The following is a 26,939-nucleotide window of genomic DNA, read 5'->3' as shown; positions in this document are numbered from 1 at the left end:
CGTGGTCCCAAAAGCAGCACAGGAAAAGTAAGGAGACAAAGACAGACTATAGACAACATACTGCTGCATTTCTCTAAAAGGTCCTTAATACATAGCAAACATTAGTCAAGTTACAGTTCTCCATTAATATATCTGAAAGGCTTTTTGGCAGGTCAATGGCTTCTAGGCAGACATACTTGTTTGTGTAACCTATCATTCCAGGCAGCTTATCTAAAACATAAGGGTCATAGTGGCAAAACGCTGCAGGGTGACAGAAATACAAGATTTCAAAGCCTGCCATGTCGAGCCCGTAAGATAATGTTATCATTATCTAAAAAGAGAGAGAGAATAATAGTGGAGAAACAAAGCATTCAAAAGACTTCCACAAACATTTCATGTACAATATCCTACGGTTTCCCTCATTTGATTAATGGTCTTTATCTAAAACAGAACTGTGGGATGTAGAACAGGATAAGAAACAATATCCAGGCATGTGGGGTGGGTTCTTCAAAAGTCTTGAAGGGCAACCCTACAGAACTTTCTTAGGACAAGCTGGTAACAAGTGGACCCCCTCCCAGGGGCTATCACAATCTACAAGCAAGATTTCACATTTGGATCCCCTTTTTGCTACATTTATACGCAATGATTATCGGTCACAAAATCGTCAAAACTAATGAAAATTAACGTTAATTGTTCGGTTTAAACATGAGCCGCCGGACAAATGAGAATGGCGCACTTTGTATTTGTGGTTCAGTTTCAGCAGGACTAAAATTAATCGTCCAATCGATCACTTCTCGTTGCATTTAAACACTCCACTTCTCTTATGTAGTTTCCCATGCCTATATGAAACACTGAGCGGGGGGAGGCGGGGGGGGGGATGATCCTGATCGTTGATCCTTGCGTCATGAGTGCGAACAAGTTAGTGGTGACGTCACTCGCTCGTTCAAATGAGAATTGGTTCGTGTAAAAGGGGAATCTTTACAAAAAAAAAAAAAATTGTTGGTAGATCCTATTAAAACCAGGGAGAAAAGGCCTAAAAATAAAAAGCCTACATCCCAAATGTACTGTTTTAGTGAAAGGAGGAGTAAACTGTAATAAAAAAAAGTGTTCAGTAGTTTAGCATGGGGGTCAGGTCAGCGACTGTTTGCATATCAGTGGGACTACAGATAAATCTACAAATATAAAAGTGACTCACCAGGAACCAAGAACACAAAATCCTCCATTAACACAAACAAGCACAGACCTGCCAAAACACACAAAAAGTGTCCCAGTGTGGACTGAAGTGACAAAGTAGGTGGGGGGTATTTACCAGCAACCTGTGAATTCTTAATAGCCATTGTCACTAATTCACTTTGCATCCACTCTAAAGGTGCATTTACACGAAGGATTACAGTTCAGGATGTGACATATTTGCTTTTGGGACTTTCCTTATATGGGACAATTAAATCGCTCAAAAATCAAATTAACGAAATTCAGTGTAAAAGCAAGAGTCGCTTACTTCGCCGGCGGTTTACCGCCGGAGAATACACTGCCGTGGACAGGGGGCCTAACAGAGAACAGAGGCAGGAAGAGATCTCTGGCGCACTCCACCTCCATTCAGTAAGTGATAATTGTTGGGAAGGCTGTTGGGCGCTTAAACGATCAGTCATTCCGCAATAAAGGGCTCTTAAGTTCCATTTACACGAGACGAATGTCGAGCAAACAATGCCCGACACTCGTCCCTGTGTTTCCTCACTTCCATGCTCCTGCATGGGAGCTAGCAGAGCTGTCTCACTCACGGAATGGTCAGCAGGGGGGCGGGGCAGTGCAGGAGACTTCTCTCCTCTCGCTCCCCTGCCTCTCTCCATTGAGACGACACAGCGGCCGTTCACTACTGAACAGCGGCTGTTTAAAGTGAATGAGGAGCTCGTTGCTGATCTTTTATGCTGCATAAACGATGAGCTCATCACTTATCGTTCAGTTTAAACAGCCACCGTTCAGTAGTGAACGGCCACTGTGTCCTCTCAATGGAGAGGAGAGAAATCTCCTGCACTGCCCCGCCCCCCTGCTGGCTGCACTGTGAGCGAGACAGCTCTGCTAGCTCCCATGCAGGAGCAGAGGAATGTGGAGACACAGGGAGGAGTGTCTGGCATCGTTTGCTCAACATTCGTCCCACGTAAAATGGACCTTTACTCATACAAGCTGATCAATTAGTAATCAACCGTGCATTGGCATGCAAAATTTCTTATTCTTGCTTCATATTAAAGGATCAACTGGTAGCATTAATACGGTGCAGCAACGAGCACCCAATACATTTTATATTTACTATTTACATCTTTCAGTGACCCAAATCAAAAGGAAATTGGTCAAAACCTACTTTTACCGGACTTTGTTTATTTCAATTGGGCGGATTGTTTGCACTGTCTATCAGACAGTATTAGTTGAACAGTCTTGGGCTTCATTCACATGAGCGCATAAGCCACGTGTTTTTACGGCCGACCAATATATGAGACTATCTGAGCCCTTGGTTTCCAATGCATCTGTTCACATGGGCGAATATACGGCCGTAAATATGTCGGACCATGAAAAATGGAACATGCGCGCCAACATGTATACGGCAGGCAAAAGGATAGTTCTGGAACTATCTTTTGCTCGATATATGGCGGCGGCTCCCATTAACTCCTATGGGAGCTGGAAAAAAGGGGGTGGGGGGCATTTTAGCAGCTGCCAACGCTGCAAAAAGGTTGCAGGTGCCTCCACATAGGCATTGGAAGGCATCCCGAGGATTTTGGCAGAGCGAGGGTTTTCTGGGGCGAGACGTATTCTTTCGCTAAAAATATTGCTCGCGTTCGGGTAAATGGGCGAGAAAATGCTGGCCATGAGCAAAGAAAAACGTCCATTTATGTACTTTTATGGTGCAGCTGAGACTTTTTTTTAAGAAACGCATACGGCCGTGTGAAAGAGCCCTTGGTGTGCTCTTAGATGGATTGCGCAAAAGAGCAAAAGCGAATGATAATTGTTCAGTCTAAATGCAGCCAGTGCCTGAACGCCGAATTGTTGGTTCTTTCATTTATCAGTTGGTATAAATGGCGCTTGTCCAGTCGTTCTCTATCACTTATACAGCGAGTTAGAAAGACTGAACGATTCTGGTTTGACGGAGCCAACAATGTATCTGCGGGTAGAAACAGGCTGAACGAGCCAACGGTGATGTCAATCACTCGTACAAACTAGAATCTGCTTGTCTAAAAGGGCCCTTCTAACGCATCAGATTTATAATGGTGGCTCGTGTATCTTTAGACTTCCTAGTTTCATTTTATGCCACCTATTAGTTGGCTCTGCTTAATTTGGCACATGAGGTCACACCCACTTTTCCACAAAGACACACCCCTTGCCATGTCGAGAGAAAAAAAAAAATTGGACCAAAGAACTGTTGAATTCTCAACAACAAGACCGATCTCACACGACCAGATTTGAATTGTTGATTCTGTGAGCGCATGATCCGTGCTAATTAGAGATGAGCGAACATACTTGTTTAGGGCGATTTCGCACTCGAGCACCGCTTTTTTCGAGTAACTGACTACTCGGGCAAAAAGATTCGGGGGGCGCCGGGGGGGGGGGGGGGGGGGTGAGTGGGGGGAGAGAGAGAGCTCCCCCCTGTTCCCTACTGCTACCCCCCCCCGCTCCACCACACCGCCCCCCCGAATCTTTTCGCCCGAGTAGTCAGTTACTCGAAAAAAGCTGTGCTCGATTGCGAAAATCGCCCTAAACGAGTATGTTCGCTCATCTCTAGTGGTAATACATGGGCAATGAAATGCATTGACTTACGCAGTTTCGATCACATTAGCCTGTCGAGATGGAGTAATCCGCGAGCAGAAAATAGAACACAACACATTCTATTTTAGCACGGATATACGCGACAGAGCCCATCATTCTCTATTGTTGCAGATATACCCACAGCAGGAAACAAACAAACAAAAAAAAAAAAAAGTTCTACTGCGCATGATTGGCAGGCAGCAGTCACCTGACTTCCGCTGTTCAAGACTGGAAGAATTGCGGTGCCACAGCTCTGGATCGCCAGGGCCGAGAATGGATGATTACCCAATTATTTTATTGCATTTACCCATTTGAATGCAGTTATAAAAAGTCAGGTTTATTTATTCTTTTAAAGGATTCCATCTAATCATCTGTAGATTAAGTCAGAATTTAAGATTAACCACTTGTAATATAAAATGTAGCCATTTTCTTATATTTCGCCTTTTTCCACTGGTTCTCCATAAGCCTACCATTATAGTCCACGATTAGTATAGTCTATACTAACAAAAACAGTTTATCCAGACACACGGGTGACACAGCTGTTCCATTATAACATACAAGACCCAGTGTTCCTATCGCTGAAGCCCGAACTAATATTTAATATCTGGAACCGGAGCATTGCACAGTACAATGAACCATGCAAGCAGGCGCCCCTACTCTGATGGGCGAAATCTGAACAGGTTCCTTTGTTGTGACTACAGCTACTTTTTGTTTTCCTCTTGAAGAGCGATCACACTGGAGCTCAGAGCTCAATGAGAAATAAGCAAGACGTCTTTGTCTTAGGACATGTTAGGTCCTGTGCGTTAAATACCCCTGAAGGAAGGCGAAATGTTAATGCTAAGGGAGTTGAAATCTTAGAAACTCTTCCTGAGCTGTCCCTGCAGACCGGGAGCCATCTGGTAAGCACTGTGATAAACCAGTTTCCATGGCATAGAGATCCAGAAACACCCCGTAACAAGATGATACTAATTGACATTTCCTTGCACAGCTGGTAAAGTCGCATCTGTCCAACCTCAAGAGCTTTGACTGAGTGAAGGAAATTGTATTGCAAAAATGGAATTAACCATTCTGGTGGTTATAGGTTGTGAATTATTAAGTCAAACGATGGGATGTTAAAAGGAACCCCATGAACACCTAAAACAAAAAGATGATGGCTGCTGCTCAGAGATGGTATCTCAGGAGCTAATTACAAGAAAAGGCCAATCGGGCCACATCTAGGACATCATTACATACATACATTAAAAGAAATGTATTATATGAGCTAAACCGCTATTTAGGAGTAGTAGCAACAAGCAAGAAATAAAAGTCTTACAGAAGCCCAGAGAGATGCCACCACAAATCCTTTTGACTTGAGCATGAAACACAAGACACAAGTAGATCAAGAGTCAATGAAGGTTAGGCCTTGGGTTCTTCTCATGACTATTCCAAGAGCCTCAGATGACAAGATGACAGTTTCTTGTAAAGAACATTGACAGGAACATTGTGAATAATTCATAGGCAATTATATGAAGATGAGAAGGTAAACCATATGTCTTCTACAAAGGGATCATACACCATAACAGTTGAAGATGAATTATTTAAAAGACCTATATGTACAAAAGTGGCTTCTCATCTCAACAAAAGAAGAAATGCTACTTAGTCACAAGAGATGCGATGATTCTGTAGACCCAATGAAGTCTCCAAAAGAGTATTATTTCCCGACAGTAGCTAGAGTACTGAAGACATTTGACAAATTTCAACTCAAGGTCTCGGCTGTATAATGGCTTGTATATACATTGTGCCAAATTCATTGTTGGGAATGTATGGGGAGGCATCTGCCACCTAAAAAGGGAATTTCTGTATAAAAAAAAAAAAAATAAAAAAAATAAAAACACCCCCTTCCCCCCCCCCCAAAAAAAACCACACAGTAATGCATAGAACAGGCTTTTGTAGTCTCCCTCTTTAGCCAGAGTAAAGTTGTACTACTTTTCTATAATGTCGGCAGGCATGCCACCACTATTTCCAAGTCCACATGTCCCAATACAGCTTACAGAGAGATTGGCCTGATGATAACCCTTTTGCATTCTTTTTAATGGCCTCTTTCACCAGCGTTAACTGGCAGACCGAAGGGGCAGCAGAGAAGAACAAGTGCAGGTAGTATGGCCCTCACCCCCTCTAGTCCTAGGGCAAAATTTTGTCCTGAAACCAGAGGGTTGTTTCAAAAGGGGTTGTCCAGTTCTATCCACAGGATAGGCCAAGAATAGTAGATCAGCATGAGTCTGCTGCCCAAGACTAACTGATTAACTGTTTGCTTGGCTGGTGTGCCTGTGCACGCAGACTATTTCTGCAGAAAGCAGACTGCTCTGTTCCCACTTCACTGGTCAGGTTTGGTACTACAGGCATTGAAGTGAATGGAAACCTGGCTTGTAATACAAGACTGGCCGCTGCAGTGGGAATGGAGCTATTTCCTGCAGAAATCAGATTAGTGCAGGAATGCATTAGTCTGGCGGTGAACAGCTGAACAGCAGGGGACCTGGGTGGCAGACCCCTGCCATTCTACTATTGATGTCCAAAGGATAGGCCCTCAATGGTTTACTGCAGGACAAGCCCTTTGTGCAATCCATGATTTCCATAAATTTTCCTCAGTTCTAATAGACAGCAATACAGTGGTAATTAATAACTTTATCTAAATTCCAAGTTGGTTTCATATTAACTAATCTGATGTCCTTGTTTGTCTCATCAAGGTCAAGTTACTGTTTAGCAAATTCACATGCCATTAAGGAGCTTTTATGCCAAGGAAATACACCATTCTGGAAACAAGGACAATACGGTCTGGCCTGTACAAGATTAATAAAGCTACTAATAACTTATTAGATGTCAAACAATACGCAGCAATAGCCAGGCATGAACTAGTCAGATAGCCTTGAAAACTGGTATGATTGCAGTCGGTGGGAGGACAATAGAGGGGTTAAATGAAAGAGGATAATAGTGCAGACTGGAGTGCTGATCGGAGAGATGATTAATAATAATGAAAAAGCACATTATAGCCGAAACCACATTCAGAATGACTGCAGTCACTGTCCTCTGTGGATCTACGTTGGCAGCCAACAAGTAGTGTTTAGCACAACTGGCCCAGAGTGTCCTAGTGAGCGATTGCCCCATTTACACGGGACGACTGCCAGCTAAACGATCAGCACAAGAGGGTGCGGTCAGCGCTAGTTGTTTGAAAAGTTAACGAGAAGTAAGCAATACTCAGCCAATCAAAGTTTGGCGCGAGCAACTAGCAGTGATGTCACTCACTCATGCAGATCGTTTGGCCAGACAGTCGTCCCATTTAAATTAACCATAAGAGGTTATCAAATTTGGACCGTTCCATAAGCCCCTTTGGGAATATACAGAGGTAAGGATAGTGGGGTGTTCACGCTCAAAACTGCCCTCAACTTGTCAGAGCAGGGACAACTGAAAGAATAAAACAGTTTATTGACACCCCCAGAAGTATACGTGATAAGCAGACACTCCACCTTCTTACACGGCAAGCGATGCACCTCAACGTCATGCGCCTATCAATGACCGAGGATCACGGTCACAACCTGTAATCCATATTCTACACTGCTTTACATACTTCAGCAGCAGATGGCTCATTTACAAGGCTTCCTTCAGATTAGACCAGGCAGCAGCACCGCAGTCACAGGTAGATGAAGGTTACGTGTAGCAATGGAATCATTTGATAGCAGTAAGCAACTTTGGGAAAACATAGTATCAAGCATCATAAGCAGATTACATAACTGAAGTGCCAGCTTTGGAGAATGTACCCAAATAGATCAGGTTAAGGCCCCCCGCACACAGGCGGAAATTCTGCAGCGGGATGTCCAGCAGAATTTCCGCCTGTGCCTGCAAAGGATTGCCTTGCAAAACGCAGTCCTATGCAGATGGCCCCAATTTGTCCGGGTGAAAACACACGCGGAAACCATGTTCCATTTCTGTGCGAGTCTCACAGAGGCCCACACAGAAATGTCAGTGGTGACGGGCCAGCTCCGCTCTGCACATGCGCCAGCTGGCCGGCAGCATAGCAGGAGACTGAAGACGGTGGGAGCGGGTGAGCCGCAGGTTTCTGCAGCGGCACGGGTCCGCATCCCGCTGTGAGAATTCTCGCAGCGGGATCCAATCCGGCCATCTGGAGGCAGCCTATATGATGCAAATTGTTTTGTTTTTAAACCCTTGTGTGGTCCACTAGTTTCAAAGTTCAGAACTGCAATGAACAAGGTTAGGGTCAAATAGACCCTATGGTACCACACAAGGGCTAAAATAAAAAAAAGAAATAAATTTTAAAAAAAAACACTGCTGTTTTCATGGCCGTTTTTTATGCAGATTTTTGAGCCAAAGCCAGAAGTGGAGCCAGCAAGTAGGAGACATCCATGCTTTATAATTCCCATTCCTTTCAAATCCACTTGGGGCTTGAACAAAAATAAAAAAATATAAAACTGCAGCTTTTTTCTCAGAAACCACAGTGTATGGGACCACCATTTTATTTCTTATCTAAATAGGTTCTTATTCTCTCCAGATTAAAAAGGGGTTCACCAGAACTTTTACTGTTAATGAATTACTCTCAGGATAGGTCATCAGGAATTGATGGGCGGGGGTCTGTCGCTCAAGATCCCTGTGCCAGCTGTCAACGTGGGAAGCAGACAGCGCATTTTGGTACTGCAGGTACAGCTCCCGTTCAATACAATGGAGCTCTGCGTTATTACAGAGCGAACGATGCTTTTTTGTGTGCTTCTCGGCATATTTGATTGCACTTTTTCTGCCCGCATGCTCACCTATCACCTATGCGCTGCATAGAAAGACACGCCGCTTGAAACGGCCAGTTTGTCTAATGTGTCCCAGATATGCTGCCCAATTCCGCTGGAAAAAGAGCATATTACATATCCCCTTGCATATTGCACACTTCCCATTCAATTTTATTGGGACCTTTGGCGTGCAAATATGCAGAAAAATAGAGCATGCTGCATTTATTTGCGTGACCAAAATATGAATGAACCGATTCTCTGCGCAACTATTCCCGTGTGAAGGAGCCCTTATAAAAGATCCATTAAGAAATTAGTCAACACTGCAAACTAAAATTCACATAATGTTAAACAGAAACCGGTTATGTCAAAAGTGGTTTCTGATCTGCCAGTATCATAATGTAAAGCAGGAGGAGCTGAATAGATTGATATATAGTTTTATAGGGGAAAGATTCAGTAGAACTTTATTTAATTCATTTAAATCTCTGCTCTGAGCTCAGGAGTCCAGTGGGCGGAGCCATCAGTGACTGACAGCTATCTATGCAATATAGGAAGACTGAATCACCAAGAAGGACTGCCTACTGGACTTTACATGAACCATGAACGATATATCAATCTGCTCAGCTCCTCCTCCACCACATGCTGCTGCCCAATCAGACAGCATTTATATTGGTGACACGTTTCCTTTGAAAGGTGGACATTCACATGAAGACTAAGCTTGCACAGCGACCCAACGTTATGTTACAGCTACAAAGCAACCTCAATTGTTCCCTACGATGGAAAAGATTGCAAGCAATTTTGTTAACAAAGGCAAAAACTCTGATTCGAGCAAAATTCCAAGTCAACAAAAACTGCATTTGTGGAACCTCATAAAAAAGCAACAAAACAAAAAAAAGTAATTTAAAAAGTTACAGATGGGAAAATGATACCGTACCTACTGAATATGGCGTTCGAAAGTCACAGCAGAAACTAAAAATTATCCTCAGATGGAGCCCATATATTGTTGTGTTCACATAGCGCCCTCCACGCAGCACATTACGGCATTATAGTGATTAAGCACCCTCGAGCGGAGTGGGATTCACTCTAAAGTGTTACCAACTCAATTACTATTATTTGGTGTACTCAGGTGCGCCCTACTGAAAGAAAACATTTGTTTTTGTTACTTTTCGTATGCAAAAGGGAACCTCAGAGAGCGGCCTTTGCGGCAGGTAGTGATAACAGACCTAAACTGTCATCTCAAGAGAGCAACCATATAAAACCTGTCCTGCAGTGAGCAATAAGCAGGAGGAAACCAATCAGATTAAAGAATATGGGATTTCTATGAAAATAGGAAAAAATTGTGTCGTTGAAACATAAAGGCATCAGTTCCGGTTATATGTGGTACAATTTACAGATATCCGCACAATAGGTGTCCCTAAAATAATCATAAAGCTTAATATGCAGAACAGGTCAAGTGTATATGCCTCACATAATTACAGTTTAACCCCCTCAGCAGTTTCTTCTGCAGAAAAAAAGACATTACAGTTTTGGATGAACAGAGCTCATTCTACTTTAAACGGCTAAGGTTCTTGGCTTTAAAATGACACAAATAGCATGTTCATGGCCCTTACAGAACCAGAGCTACAGCCGTTTGAAGTTTAGTTGGGAATTGTGAATTTTCAGCTGTTATTGGAGGAAGGAGAAGGTGGCCAGTGACAACTGAGAAGAACTGCGCTTCTCCTATAAATCTCCCCATCCCATAGTAGGGGGTGACATGAATTTTTGTTCATGCCATTACAATTACCTTCTCAAATCAATCAGAGAGCAAATTTGCTCTCAGATGATCACATATGGGGGTTTTCCCCAGAAAAGGAGGTTAATCATGAGCACTTGCTCATATAATCACTCTTCTACACCGTTTCACCCCACAAATTAACATTTTTAGGAGTTTTTTTCAATTCCAACATGACAGTGGGGCATTTACCCACCACGAGTGGAATGTGGGATCAGTCGTAGCTATGTAAAAGGAGGACATACCCCAATCCTTTACCGACGATATGGAGAATTTCAGTCTAAACCAGTCATTTCTATCAGATATACATCTGCATTGGAGGTTCTGCCACAGAGCCGGCTCAAAATATCAGAAGAAAAAAAGCTCTGCATGCAGTACCTTTTCTTCCATCTAAAAGCAAAGCAACTGAGCTGAAACCAAGTGCACCCCATTAAAGTCAATGGGGTCTATTCAGTGCTGAGATGGAGCCGAAGGGATTCCCCTTTCCTGCTCCCCAAACAGAGCAAGAAAACACCCTTTTATTACTCTATACAGCTTTAATGTAAATTACCACCTTTACGATAAAGTTGTAGCCTTGTGGCTAGTACATGTGGTTCCAACAAATTTCACCAGTACAAGACGTGCTGTTAAAAAAATGCATCACAAAACTGCAGTAATTTATGATAAAACTGCATGGTTCTTGGCCCCACGACACATTAACACTATATGTGTGAGCAACCCACTTGCATCATCACAACCTGATGATAGAAGGCAATTCTTCCATTTACTAACGAGTTCATAGATCCCTTTACAGCATCCGACACCATAGGTCACCAACCCCTCAGTTGGCTCCACTCTATACTGCCGTCTTGGGTTTCCTCCTACATCTGACCACTCGTTCAGAGTATTAGTTGCCAACTCGACTTCTCTTCCCTTTTTTCTGTTGGTGTTCCTCAGGGTTTAGCCCTACTCTCATCTCCAAGATTTTTTTTTTCACGTTGCTCCAGTACTTTTAATTAGGTTCAGACAATCAATAGTACCCAACATTTACAACAATCAGAGCCTTTTCCTTGTACATCTCTCCACCATTCTTCAAAACCTGACCCTTTCATTCCCATTCCACAGTATCTCCCACCATATATATATATATATATATATATATATATATATATTATATATATATATATATATATATAATCAGTGAATGGAAGTCAGCAGCCAGTGGAGATCTCCAATGTGTTTGTGCCTCCATACACTCAACTATCACTCCCGTGCGAAAGTGCAGAATCTATAGTCACTGGGAAAACAGTCGGGCACTTATGCCCTGTTGATGCACCCAACAGCTGTCCCGCGTAAAAGGTACCTTTATGTAGATTACCCCATTTATATAAAAGAGAGTTGTACTATCGTACAGAACAAGCACTTGTAACTCATCACCCCCATTTCTTCGTAGATAGGAAGCCCTTGTGAACACGGCCCTCATTGGTATTGTTCGAAGTGTTAAGGTCTAATTTTGTTTGTATCCTCGGAGTTGTATAGAGCTGCAGAATATGTTGGTGACTGTAATAGATTACAATTTTTGCTCTCAAAAAAAATCAAAAATTTTGACATTTTTATTTGAGAAAAATGTAGTAAATCAATCATAATAAGGGGTAATAAAATCAGTTGAAAAGGAGCGGATTGTATGGAGGCACTGGGTAGGCGTATCCCGACATTAAAGTGTCAACGACTGAATGGAGATTAAACAATTCTTACGAGTCTTGACATTTACATGATGCTCTTATATAGGCAGGCGAGTCGACAAGTGGAAACAAAATAAATGGAATTGCATTGTAACGGTGTACTAACAGAGCGGGAGCAGCGCCATCTCAAAGAGACGCGCACACTAGGTGGCTCTTGTATGTAAATGTATACAAACCATTAGGAATTTACAATAGAGGAGTCCTCCACGACTCGCACACTGTGAGGTAGTAGCACGGTAATCAGAGACAAAGAACAATTCTCCACATAACGAAGGCGGCACGATAGGGAGGCCGAATCAAGAGACCAGAAATAAAACATACAATTGGAAACCCAAAAGGAAGAGAAAAAAAAAAAAAGTGGCCGCAGATGATTACATCACTTAATGGGACGTATGGCAATGTCTAGTCATAAACCTTCCGGTATTTTATCAGCCGTCTCCAGCAGACCAGAATAATCACCAGACTTTCCCTTGAAAGTTATGCAATTCTGGATTTGCTCTTTGAAATGCTAATTTTGTAGACAGTGCACAACGGCGATTTATTAGCAGGATTTTAACGGATGCGCCAGCTGTCAACGCGTGTCATTATACATAGATAGTTGCCTGATCCATAATGTGCATTTTATGCTCTACAGATAATATCCAGTAATTTTACCCCAAAATTTTATTTCTTAAGAAATAAGAAGTACAAACACCCAAAAATTAAGTACTTTCTTAGGGATACCACTTTCTCGAAAAGCTGACGTACAACCAGTAAGAGGAGTGCGTCTCTGCTACTAGTTCTAAGAGTATACATTGCTACATCCGATGATCGTGGCCCTGCTGGAGTCGCTAACAGATGCTCACTAAGCACTGGTGGGGAATTGGTAGTCTTAAGATATTGAATTGGGCTCCCATTGGCCAGTACTGCTCATGTGAGTACCACTGACCAATCAGAGCACTATGCAGCATCTAAGACTGCCACTGTAACACCATCAGTGCCTAGTGTGCATCGGGTAGTCTAAGAAACGAAGTGGCCATCCTGGAACACAAGAGAGGCTAAAGACAGCTACCGGATGCAGAGGACCATTGCACAAAGGAAAAGTGCCAGATATTACTTTTTCCTTCCAGTTCCGGGACACCAGAGGATTGCTTTAACTGTCCATTGGAGCCAGTCAACAGGCTCAACGGCATTAAAAGCCAAGACCATGTACAGATGGTAATAGTCTTTGGTCCCAGCTCTCTGCAGGTCATTCACTAGGTTCCCCCGTGTGGTTCTGGGATTTTTGCTCACCGTTCTTGTGATCATTTTGACCCCACGGGGTGAGATCTTGCGTGGAGCCCCAGATCGAGGGAGATTATCAGTGGTCTTGTATCTCTTCCATTCTCTAATTATTGCTCCCACAGTTGATTTCTTCACACCAAGCTGCTTGCCTACTGCAGATTCAGTCTTCCCAGTCTGGTGCAGGGCTACAATTTTGTTTCTGGTGTCCTTCGACAGCTCTTTGGTCTTCACCATAGTGGAGTTTGGAGTGTGACCGCTTGAGGTTGTGGACAGGTGTCTTTTATACTGATAACAAGTTCAAGCAGATGCCATTACTACAGGTAATGAGTGGAGGTCAGAGGAGTCTCTTAAAGAAGAAGTTACAGGTCTGTGAGACCCAGAAATCTTGCTTGTTTGTAGGTGACCAAATACTTATTTTCCACCATAATTTGCAAATAAATTCCTTAAAAATCAGACAATGTGATTTTCTGGACGTGTTTTCTCATGTTGTCTCTCATAGTTGAGGTCTACCTATGATGTAAATTACAGGCCTCTCATCTTTTTAAGTGGAGGAACTTGTACAATTGGTATCTGACTAAATACTTTTCCCCCCCATTGTAGATAAGAAAGACCGAAGAAGAAAAATAGAGTCCATCGTGTGTGCGTGTAAGGGGGGGGGGGGGTAGGGTTCCCTCTCTCTTTAGGGGCTTGGTGGGAAATTGTATGCAGCCCTATAGCCATTATTGGCATACTAGACAGATACAGGGTCCACCAAGTAAAAATCACATGCCTACAAAGTCTACAGATGGCCAGCCATTCCTCGATGTAATGATCAGCCTACAATCAGGTTCTGTAGAGGAATTGTACCAAACAAAGCTGGATAGGATAAAGAATCCTATTCTTCAGTCTACCCATGTGAGAAATAAAGGAAGGGCTTGCAAGGACAGGCATAGAATACTGGCGTCTGTGAGACATTTGCCCGTCTATGCCCACAGTGTAACACCGCATCAATGCTATAGTGAATTTCTTTGAAAACCTTCTGCTTTTATGATGCCATTAAAGCTGGAAGTTATGTCTCCAAGCCTCTTAATTCCTGTCAGAGCTAGCCCTGGTATATATTGCTCAATGATGTTGGAAAGTCATCGACGTCTGTACAAAGCTGCCAGTTTATGGTAGCTGTATTAGGAATTTACGTGGTACTCACATACTAGGTTACTGGGACCAGTGCCAGCGACCTAGAGATGATGAATGAACTGAAAACAATACTGTAACCCCCACTGCACGGTCCCGAGTATACATACCGCTCAGCATAGGTCAGAAAACTCAATGAAGTACGAGAGGAAACACAGGAGATTTCTAGCAAAGTTTTCCAAATTACTGAAAAATCATCATTTCAGTCAAAGTGGAGGAAATTCTTAAAGAGCAAATCCACCCACATCTGATATTCACATTGAGCGCACATTAAATTGAAGATAAAAGGGGTTGTCCTGTAATTGAAACAGGAATCAAAAAAACAGTTACTTACAGGGGGTGGACAGAAATATTTCACAATACTACCAGTAAACTTGAAATATATCAATTAGCTCAGTGCTAATGATTAAAATACCATTCGGATCCCTCCTAATGGTCTGGGATCTATACATGTGTACTACAGCGGAGATAGTAGGCGATGCTGTAGTTGCGTGATACGATGATCTGTATAACAATGCCAACACGTGGTAAGCATCATTTCTCTTCGATATAGCATTCTGCGCAGTTGTGAGAGAATCATGGCAGAGCTGATGGAATTCTGATGTGGTCAACGTCGTATGGTGGGCGCCTATGTAACAAAGGTAGCGGAGGTTTTTGCTGCCTCATGAGACACAGTATCAAAGATTATTACCGCATACAGTAAGACTGGAAAAACCGCATGCGATGGACCCCAGTGGGGATGGAAACGTGTGTTGAGTTGCAGAGATAAATGATCATTGCATAGGGTTGTAATAAAAAAAAAAAAAAAAAAAAAAAGGAAAAAGAATCAGACTTGGCCCTTGGCGTTTCCATATTTTTGTCCTCCCCCTGTGCATTGTTCGTGTCTAGTACTGCACCTCAATCCCATAGACGCGAGTGAGGCTAAATCTCCCATCTCAATATTTTTTTGAGGAACCTTTTTTGAGCATACCCCTATACCCGCACTTTTTGATCTATAACATAGCATAAAATACACTAATCTATAAAAAGTAATGGACACCTGAGCAAGAATCAAAAATATATAAATTTACATAGTGTGGTTCTTTTGGCCTTAAGAATATTGGATATTCTCCATGGCATAGTTTCTACTATCCTTTGATACACTTCAGCTGCTATTTCCATCCATCCATCCTGCAAACATCTGATGAGTTATCTTAAAAAATGTGCATCGGTCCATCTACAATGGTGCAAGAGGCATAGGCAAAGTGTTTTATGGCGTGACAAGTCACGCTACTCCATATTCAAATTAGATAGACATACCTGGGAACGCCTTTTGCCCAAGTGTGTCGTGCCAACAGCGAAGTACGGCAGAGCCTCCGCTACGGTTTGGGGATATTTTACATGGCATGGCCTCTTTCTGTTGCTTGTAGTGGCAAGAACCATGAACGCGAAGGTCTACCTTGATGTTCTAGACAATAATGTGCAGCTGACAATGTGGTAATACTCTGGGAATGGTCAGCAATACTTCCAAAAAGACGACACACCTTGTCATACATCCAATGCTGTTTTACCTTGGTGTGACGAAATGGATGATTCCATGTTCCATGATTGGACTGACCTGCATAGAGTCCTGACCTGAACTCCACTGAGCATCTCTGGAGCAAACTGGAACACCGGGTCAGGAAAAATGAACAGCATCCATATTCTTTGGGAAAACACAGACATTTGCAGGATGGATGGAGGGAAATAGCAGCTGATGTGCATCAGATATTAGTAGAAAGTATGCCATGGAGACTATCTGATGTCAATAGGGCCAGAGGAGCCCCACTTAGTAACAACATATGGAAGTCAATACCAACTTTTGATTCTTGCTCAGGTGTCCAATTACTCCTGGCAGAATAGTGTATGACTGGTGAACCATTTAGGTTGATGTAGGTTTCCAGTTTAAGCCATACTCATAATGTATTATTTTACACAATGTCTTTGAGCTTCATCCGGGCTCACACGACTAGGATTGCTGCGTGTGAGAACACAGCAAGTACGAAATGACAAGATAGCACATGCTGCTTTTTTGCGTGCATATTTAGCATGGCAGAATAGTGTATAAGAGACTGCTACTATGTATTACACACGCAAAAACTGCACAGGTAATACGCAGCGAGCATAAGGTTGCGCGAGCCTGACTGCTATAGGCCTAGTCACAATGACACCGGGCCAATATGCGATTGTTGAGAAAGAAGAATCACTTTCCAGCATCACAATGGTTCCGGCAGCTACATCGAGGATGTAAATTTTAACAGACAAGCTTCCAGAATAGAGAACTATTTCCTCCTCTCATTTGCATGGGCCAATTACCATACCCGATGCTCGTTATCGTAGCATTGGGCCAATAATCTCTTGGGATAAATGGGCCTTTTGTCAGTAATATTAGTGGAAGGCAGTAAGTTATCTGCCGCTCACAGATACCTCGCTGATCTCTTTCCGAGTAATATATTTAGCCTTCTTCGCTCTGGAGAAAGCCGCTATTTCATGCTTGCAGTTTTGTGCTGCATCCTCCTGGGAGAGACGCTTATTCTGTTATTACAGCCCGGCTAATGAATCAGCACTGGGGACGTCTTCTCTTCTTCTACAGCTCTGCCTGACCGAGGGCTCGCAGCAGATGTCCTCCACGGCAGCCCCCGACTGTGCCGCGTCTATAGAGAAGACCGCTCAGCGTACAGAACTCTCCAGTCTCTCTGCTGGTCATAACAACAATGGGGATTAAAAAATAAAGTCAAGGCGCGTTTACATGGAACAAAGATCGTTACGAAAAACAACAACAACTCGCTACATCGGTCGAATGTATATAATCACCCACCGGTTATTTCACGCAAGCATGAAAATCACTTTCTGCTTATTCACTAATCGTTCTGTTTAAATATCATTTACTCATACAGCAAAGGTGAAAAACTCAACGATTTGCGAGCAATTTATTTGCCCGTGTAAACAGGCTGAATCATTGAGTCATTGTTCGCTCGTGCAAATGACAAATTGTTCTGTCTTAAAAGCGCCCTTACATTTGTAATTAGCCATGTTTCTGGAATGAAAATTACAGGTGTGTATCTAGTGATGGCGGAAAAAAAAATTGGTACGGCGCTAGCGAGTAGAGCAAAGTGTGATTGTTTTCAATAAGGGAAACAAAGTAATCTTGTAGATATGGTAGCTTTTAATGGCTGAGAAAAGGTTGTTACAGTGAGCTTTCCAACCTACTTAGGAGTTCTTCTTTAAGGCCGGATTCACACAACTATATTCGCGCACGCGCATAATGCAGTGAATGGAACACAGTGATTTTAATGGGTTTATTCACATGCAAGCAAAAAAAAAAAAGAAGAAAAAAAAAAAACAATGGCAACATGTTCTATTTTCCTGAGCACTGAAACACCCCATAGAAGTCAATGGGGATGCACAAATGTACATGTAATACACTAGATGCGTGAACACTAAATGCCCGGTAAAAAAAAGTCGACATCTGACTACTTATGGCTGGGAGGATCGGTGAGTATTTTACTTTTTAGTGTACATCTTGTGCACACAGAAAGTATAATAAATTACACCCACGCCGATGCAAAAAAACGCGGCACTCACGCCTGTGCAACTGCTAGTGTGAATCCAGCCTTTCACCTGAGGAAAACGCCATCATCTTTTTGTTAGCCGTTAAAAATGTATCATATCTACAAGATTACTTGGTTTCCCTTACTGAGAACAATCACATTCTAGTGACGGGACAGTCAATGACATCACACCTACCCACACACATAATCGCTTATTGAGATACAGCAGTTAATTTGTACACGCCCCTGCGGAGCAACTAGATCGTCAGCAATGCTCAACCATTGTGGATATGAGCAAACGTTTTGAAAAGTTCGGTTTGGCCAGTTTGCCAACTTTCGGTTCGGTGCAAATTAGTTCAAAACTAAAAACCTTTACCAAAAAACAAGTGTACAACAACGTAGTGGTGATGGCTCTGCAGTGCTGGGGTCCTAGGTTCAAAGCTGACCAAGAACAACATCTGCATGGAGTTTGCATGGGTTCCTGCCACACTCAAAAAACATAACAGGTGAATATAGATTGTGAGCCCCACAGGGCACAGAAAATATCAAGTGATGTAAAGCACCATGTAATATATATTACATAAATTAACAAACACTGGGAGAATATAGGAACTACATGTTGATAGTGTCAGATTTGAACTCAGGAGCCCAGCGCTTGCAACAGTGCTAACTGCTGAACCACAGGACCACCACATTCTTTCAGAGAGGGTTGCACCAAGATGAACTGCCTGAGGTTTGCGTTTACAAACTCATCTTTTAGCAAAACTTCCACCTTAAACAGGGTTTTACTGATTTTGTTCGCTCAACACTAATTGGGATCCATGATGGCAGTGTCCCTACTGACCCCTGAAGGAGTCACAGACATTAATTTATTGCGCTAAGGCAGACATAACACAGTCACATACTAACTCAGACTCATGACTCTTTCAGTCAATGCAGGCCCACTCACCATTCTCTCCGACTGAAGAAGAGTCCCACTAAGGTCGGCTGCACACGGGCGGATTTGTATTGCAGAATCCAGAGAGGGAGTCTGCCTCCGGATTCCACAGAAAATACCACCCATGCTATGTAAAAACGCTTTTTCCACTAAAGGGGGGGGGGGGGGGGGGGGGACACACACACTATGCTCCATTTCTGTGTTTCCACATGGCTGGCTTCCATTGAAGTCAATGGAAGAAATCCAACCCACGGCCCTTCCACAATGACATTGCTGAAAACTTGCGGATTCCGTCACAATGCAGAAAAAGCCATGATTTAAAAAAAAAAAAACAGAACACTGTAGTGCGCATGTCCACATGGATGTCTGCTGGGCACAGGGTCAGATTGTGCTGCGGGCTCCACATGCGGTATCTGACCCAGTCGTGTGCAGCCGGTCTAACTGTCCAAGGGTGTCAGCAAAAGAACAGAAGTCCCCTGACCTGAGGCTGGACAGACACCTGTCCGGGATGATTTAGTGAATCCTGCACTGAGCAGGGGGTTGGACCCGATGACCCTGGAGGTCCCTTCCAACTCTACCATTCTATGAGCAATAAGCACCACAACTTAGGTTTTGGTGCTTAATCGGACTAAGAGGTTCCCTATAATGCCAATAGCATAAGTAGTCCCCCCCACCCACCCAAAAAAAAAAGTCTAAGTATTGCTATTCAGGCAGTATTTAGACTCTTAAGGATAACCTACTCTCAAGGAGGCAATACATGGACCCTTTTGTGGTCTAGGCATCGGGTCATGTATGGGAACACGTCAAATATGTCCAACATAATAGGAAGACAGTCAAGAACAAGCAATCCTATCTGCACAAGGGGCTGTGCTCACAAAGAGACTGGGAAGCCTTACAGATAAGACGGGGAAGAGGGGGGGGGGGGGTGTTAAGATTTTGCATTTTGTCTCCTTGGAATCACAAAGCCTAGGACATGTAACATGGAGTGTGATTGTGACAGTGTTTACCTTCAGCAGATGTGGAGTTTGTTTATTGCTAGATTTTAATGAGATGAAGTTCACATTTAAATTAATTAAAAATTTACAAGTGAATCAGAGGCAGCCCACACCTTCCACCACAACCCCCCAGGGTGTCGTGTCAGAACAGAACAACACCTACTGACTCCGAAGCGGAAAATAGGAGGGTTTTTTTTGGTTATTTTTATACTTGATTTCTTTAGTATCATTTAGTATACTCCTATTAGCTTTTATTAGGCTGCATGCAGAATTTATACCTGGTTTATGGGCAGATGCAGACTTTACCTGTGGTTGGGGGATTGTTCAGATAATAGTTCATCCCATTATAGATCTTCGTTAACATTACCGGTACTGCATAGGACCAGCGTGATAAGCAGCTGCACACACCCCTGCTTTTATACATGAGATATAAGTTCACATTGGAAGGAGAGTTAAGGATACCAACCAAACTGTATCCCCCCAAATTAGTCTTCGATCACCATAGATTTTGATGATGCTCTAATGGCTCTTTTACACCAACCGAGAGAATAAGTTGGTGATGTCCGTACAAGAAGTTCAGGACAGCACAACTCCACCATACCCACAGGGTGGGACCAACCTTTTGCACGCCTCAGTAAGGGATCCGGATCGCTGGATCCCAGGATAAGTTGGTGATGTCATCAGCAGCTCGTTCGCGCAGCCAATTCATCGTTGGGAATCGTGAACTTCTTGCACTCAGCATTGCACATTCCTATCTGAAACACTGAAAGATCAGTGTTTAAACGCAGTGAGAAGCCAACGAGGATTTTTATGCCGGCTGAAATGGAATGATGAAAGAGAAGCGCACGATTCTCATTCGCCGATCAGTTGTTGGCTCGTGTTCAAACTGAACAATTATCGTTCAGTTTCGCTCTTTTGAACGATTTTTGGAACAAGTATCGTTCCGTCTAAACGCAGCATAACGTAGGTTCTGTAGAACCCTGGTGGCCAGCTGTTGCAGCCATCATACAAATCATGTCCATTCAGTGCTTTACAACATCCACCTATACATAATATCAGTAATAACCATTATGTACATTTCCTTATGACGTGAATCCACCAAACTGGTTTATCACGTGATCCCAGTAAGGTTCTGTTCACACTGCGTGCCCCAACCATATGACTGAGGGATAAGCTTCCCTTACTAAGCGATGGCATATTGCTAGGATCTGCCATAACATTTGTAGGATCACTGGAAGTTCTGACTTTTGGGACCAACACTAATCCCAAGAACGAAGTAGTCGCAGCAACGCGTTAGTGCTGCGTCGCCATCGCTGCTTCTCCATGGATGGCAGCGCTCCAGGCCGCCTACTATGCAAGGACCTACAACACAGCACCATTCAAGATCTCAGCATTGGTGGAGGTCCCAGAGATTGTTCCTCCACTGATCATAAAGTGATGGCATATCGTTAGGCCATATCATCACTTAAGGGGTTTTCTGAGAAAAATTAAAAAGACTTAAAACATTTAAAAAAAATTGACTACTCGCTTATTTCAGAAGCTATAGTAGAATCACCACTGAAGCCTGTGAGCGGGTGAGCAGTCAGGTGCACAACGAATAGCACGTGGCCGCCTGCCACTTTTTCTGGGTGCTGTGAGGTGGGCATTGGCGCTGCAGCGCTGGAGAGGCAGCAGCCAAAGTATAAGAATACGGCATTTAATTTTATTGATTTTAATCCCTTCTAAGTTTTTATTCTTTTTTTTCAGTCTCAGGAAACCCCTTTAATAAGATAGTAAAATCTTTCAAAGGGGTATCCAGAGGATTATTATTGATGACCTATCCCCAGGATAGGTAATTAATAGTTAGTTTGGGTACACTACTTGGACCCCAGCCAATCAGGCACCAACTGTAAGAGCCACAACACACAAGGGTACACAGCAGAAGCTGCTGCTCCGACCCCTATGTAGTGGCTGGCGCTTGTAATTGCAGGTCCAGTGCTCATTGATTTTAAATTAGAGCTGCGTATGCAATTACAAGTGTTGGCCACTACGCAGGAGTTGGAGCAATCAGTCTCAGCTCTGTACCCGTGTATTACTGTGCCGACAGTAGGTGCTAAGTCAGCTGATCAGACAGGGTCCTGAGCAATCCTGAAGATGGGTCATCAATGTTAAACCCCTTTAAGGTTGTGTTCACGTCTGCGTTGGAGGCTCAGCTATGAATGCTATATCATTTCCTCTAGTAAAGGGCCAGCATAACAGAGCTGGGAAGACCCCATTATTACTCCATCGGGCACCATAGGTGTCCGTCAAGTAACTCATGTAGCACTCCATCAACTTCACTACTATGCTCCATCATAGGAGCAGATTGATGGAACCGAGTAGGGCAAATGTGAACAAAGCCTAATGCATTTAGAGGTAGGCAAAATTTCCAAGAGATCGTATAGAAGGCCATACAACATAAATAGCCCTAGTCAAGCACTATGGTAATCAAAACTTGAGTCCCTTATAATGTATTGCTCCTCCAAATACAGACAGCTTCATCGGGAAGTCGTAATATTATACCATATGCCTCGACTCATTCCGACAGTTGTATAAGGCATTCTCAAACGAGGTTCAGGGCGGTTCACACCACATTTGGGTATTACATTGAAAAAGCCTTATTAACTACACTCTTCAAAAAAGCTCTACCGGACAGTTTGCCAAAATGACTTCCCTCTGCCTAAGAGGTCTATAGACATAGTAAGTGTTTTAGTGTCTAATGTAGTGCGATTTCAGCCTAAACCTGCCACAAACTTTACAAGTCTCGAACAACATTCTAAAACTCTTCCAAGTTTCAGTAAAAGCACTATTCATACATGATCACCCCTCCCCCGTTCATTCCGTCCAGTTCTCATTAGGACTAAAGCACTACAATCATTATTTATGGCCTCTTACTTTAAAAGCTTTTGCTTTAATAAGTTTTTTTCCCCTTTCATCAGCGAAGAACATTCTATAGAAATCAATGAATGCTTCTATATCTGGAAGACACTTTGTCCCAGATATGCCTGAATGAATAACCTCTGTAAAATATACTTATCCAATTATCTATTGCTGCATTAAAGCGTGGCGGATGGTTTAACCCTATAAAGAACCAGGGGATAGATTTAGTAACATTCAGGGTTTACTAAACTAGAAGGGAAAAGTGAGATCATTGCTTCCATATATTTCAGCACATAAGGTCCAGCATATTTTCCTAAGCATGTTGAAAACCAAAAGTATTCACGGAAGGAAGGGTCATTTTCTTTCGACCTCCAAGGGGCCATATGAATACCTAAGCAGAGAAATTGAGCCGTAGCCTGGAGTTTTTCTGATGCACATAACAGGAATATTTCAAGGTAAGGAATGTGCACATTGTGGAGAAGTTGACAGAGCAGAAGAGATCAGCAGAGACCTTCAGGGTCATACCTTGTGTTTTTCGACTAAACAATGGTCAAGATGACAGTTGTAAAAATCCAAGTAATTCATTATAACTCAATTATTCAATTTATGTTCTAGCCTAGGGTGAGCTAAGATCAACATCACAGGAGTAAAGATGATCATACGTGAGGAGGAGATGTCTCAACAGCGCCTGTGGCTGTTGTGTAACCTCACCATTCCCAGATGTCTCAACCCCGATGACAAAGATTTTCCAAAAAAGGTTATCAGGAACACATGTGATAGTTCACTTTTCTACCTACCATTAAAAATGTATAGCGAACATACAGTCATTATAGGAGTGGGACATCATGATTATCTACCTGGACCTGTATATAGCAGTTGCATCAACCTACTGACTCAAGATAGTCTTCATAAGGGTCAATCATATGACACATGGCAAACTGTCTCATTGATTTTAGGTTTATAATGATAGGTGCTACTTTACCAAGCTCTCGATATATACCAAAAAGACCACCTAAAATGCCCACCCCAAACAGTATTATCTTGAACCTTCCAATCCAAAGACGCCAAGAACTGAAATTCTACTGCGGTCATAAAGAACTACAAATCTTGGGGCTCTTTAACATGGGCCGATAAACCGTTTAGATTCCGGCATCCAGCTAAACGATTATTTGTTCGCTTGTCGTTCAGTTTTCTGCATGCATCAACTGAATGAGGGATCGCTCTGTGTAAACAGGCAGTCATTCATTTACTTACTATTAATTGAGACAGGCAGGCTGGAAGAGCTCCGGCCTGCTCTACCTCCATTCACAAGTGATGCCCGTTCCTATGTAAAGGCACAGGAACGATTGTGACAACCTGTCGGGCATCTGAGTCTGACAAGTTATTCTGTGTAAAAGGGCCCTTATAGCTTGTTCAATAATGAAGCATCAAGCAACTGCTCCAAGACAACCGGGGAACATATGTTGTGAAGTCCCATCGATTTTAGAGCTGCCAAGATATGTACTAAATACCAAGCACTCAACATATTCTGAAAAGAGACCATCTATTGTATGGCACCTCAAAAAGGTATTAATTAATACCTCTGAATAAAACGCACACCTCAAAAAAATTATATCTTGATCCTTCCAATGCGAAGAAGCCAAAAACTGAAGTTCTATAATAAAGCGTCAAGCAGTTGATCCAAGATCATCTTCAAAAGGTGTCAATCTGCCAACACACAGTGAGACATCTCATTAATTTTAGGCTAAGACTACTCGGCGACATGTGTTGCATGCGAAATGGTGTCCAATTGTCAATTGTGTGGCGTTGTAACCCAACCTGACTAAAAAAATGACAGTCACAGAACATCCAACTCATTGGGATTTTGGTAGCAAGTCGCCTGTGATTTTTTTTTCCCACCATAGATATTAATTTAAGTTCCATGACACTGCAACCTTCATGTGATTTGGCTGTTTAACAGCCAAATCACAGCTCTGAAACAGTCGCATGACATATGTCACCATGTAACCCTAACCTAAGGGACTGGTAGGTTATGGTGCTACTTTACCAAGCACTCAAGGTATTCCAAATAAGACCATCCATGGCACCTAAATTGTACTCGTTAATTCCTGAATAGAAGATTTCAATCCTTCTAATCAGAGAAAGCCAAGAACTGAAGTTCTACAGCTGCCATGGGACTACAAATTTTATCCTGTTCTGTAAGAAAGCATCAAGTGCCTGATCCAACATCTTCATAGGTGTCAATCTGACCATACACGGTGAAATGTCTCATTGATTTTGAGGGACCATCTATGGCACCTCAAGAATACTAATACCCCCGAATAAAACACCTACCTGAAATGTATTATAGCTTGACCCTTTCAGTCTGAAGAAGCCAACAACTAAAGTCCTACAACCATCATGGAACTACAACCCTTAGCCTGTTTCACAACATAGCATCAAGCAAATACTCCCAAGGCCATCTTCATAGATGTTAATAGGACAACACATGTGAAGATGTCTCATTGATTTTAGAGCTGCGAAGATATGCTCTACTGTACCAAGCATTCAACATAACCCAAAAAGGGCCCATCTATGGCACCACAAGACTAATACATACCCCAAATAAAAACATCCACTTCAAAACAATCTCATCTCAATCTTTCCAATCAGAAGAAACCAATAAGTGAAGTTCTAGAACTGTCACAGAACTACAAATCTTAGCCTGCTCTGTAATGGAGAGTCAAGCAACTGCTCCAAAATCACCCACATACATGGCGAGACATCTCAATGACTTTAGGTGCTGCTCAGTTATGGTTCTACTCTTCCAAGCGCTCAATGTATTCCACCACCACCCCCACCAAAAAAAGGGACCACCTATGCTACCTCAAGCATACCAGTACACCTGAGTAAAATTCCCAGGTATATCTTGCACCTTCCAATTGAAAGAAGCCAAACTGAGGTTCTACAACTTTTAACAAGTTCTATCAAGTTGAAGGTTGACTTGGCGGAACGTACATCCCAAATGGTCAAAGTTTAAACCCCATGTGCAACCATTGACGTTACCCACCTTCTGTTCTTCATTGATGTCTCCTTTTTGTCCAGCACCCCTGGCACACAGTTGGTGAGCTCTGTCCAGTCGGCATGCAGTCCACAGCTCCAACCAGTGGAGAAACGAGAAAACAACCAGGTCTCCTTCCTGTTGGGTCGGTAGCAGGTACACTTCTTCTGGCCAGGTCTACAGTCACAGGGTACCTCTAACCTCACGTTCTGCACCAGGTGTCGTCCAAAAGTGGTGCCCCCTGTCTTCTGGATGTGCAAGAAGACAATCACATCGTCCCCTTTCATATCAAAGGTCAAGGAGCGATCAAGATCCCTGACTGGGAAGAAGTACTTCTTGATATAGTGAGGATCAGGGGTGGGGAACAGGTCCATGTCCTCCTGGTAGTATCTACTTGGAGGTCCCAAATTAATCCCTGGCCCCACATACTGGTACAAGATCAGCATGAAGAAGACCGAGCCAGCCAAGATCAGCAAGAATTTGCTGGTCCTCTCAACCATGGTCCTTCCAACACTCTTCATATGTCACCATCTCCCAGGGCTTCGGGGCTACAGTGGTCTCCCTCCCTGAGAAGATACAAGGTCTCCTCCGCGGGGACCTGTGTGATCTTCACCTGAACTGCTACAAAGTATCTACTGCAGCAGGCGGGAGGGAGGCTGGGAAGATCCGGCTTGTGGAGGTGGCGTCTCCTCCCAGGTGACCCCCGTCCTCACCACCACCGAGCGGCCATCCCCGGTGGTGTCCTCCAGCAGACCTACGGAGATCTGTGGCTCCCGGCTGCTCTGCAGCCTCCTTCCTGTCCGTACACCACCATGATCACAGCCCAGCATGCACAGCGCCTGCTCCTACTACACTCCTCATTTACATACACTCTCCGCCGCTCGCTTATTCTTTGGTTGCAGTCAGCCGCCCGCGCTGTTTCTCTTGCGCTGATTCACGTTAACCCTATAAAAGTCTTTTTTTTTTTTTTTTTTTTTTTTTAAACCAGCCATGAATTCTTATCACCTTATGTAGTATGTACTATCTAGGAGGCTCGTCTAG

The 26,939-nt window shown here is 43.1% G+C and overlaps 1 protein-coding gene across 1 annotated transcript in view; it reads right to left on the bottom strand.

Annotated features, from left to right (window-relative positions):
• The window catches only part of HS6ST1 (heparan sulfate 6-O-sulfotransferase 1), a 129,345-nt gene extending 102,631 nt beyond the window's left edge, over window positions 1-26,714 (bottom strand). Inside the window, exon 1 of the mRNA XM_066597864.1 lies at window positions 25,908-26,714. Coding sequence (XP_066453961.1) covers window positions 25,908-26,419 — 512 coding nt within the window. The 5' untranslated portion in view covers window positions 26,420-26,714. The remainder of the gene's footprint in view (window positions 1-25,907) is intronic.
• Window positions 26,715-26,939: the final 225 nt, after the last annotated feature.

Source organism: Eleutherodactylus coqui, chromosome 1 (assembly GCF_035609145.1).
Source record: "Eleutherodactylus coqui strain aEleCoq1 chromosome 1, aEleCoq1.hap1, whole genome shotgun sequence".
Classification (NCBI taxonomy): Eukaryota; Metazoa; Chordata; class Amphibia; order Anura; family Eleutherodactylidae; genus Eleutherodactylus; species Eleutherodactylus coqui.
Note: the sequence above shows the minus strand (reverse complement) of the source record. Positions and strands in the feature narration are given on the sequence as shown.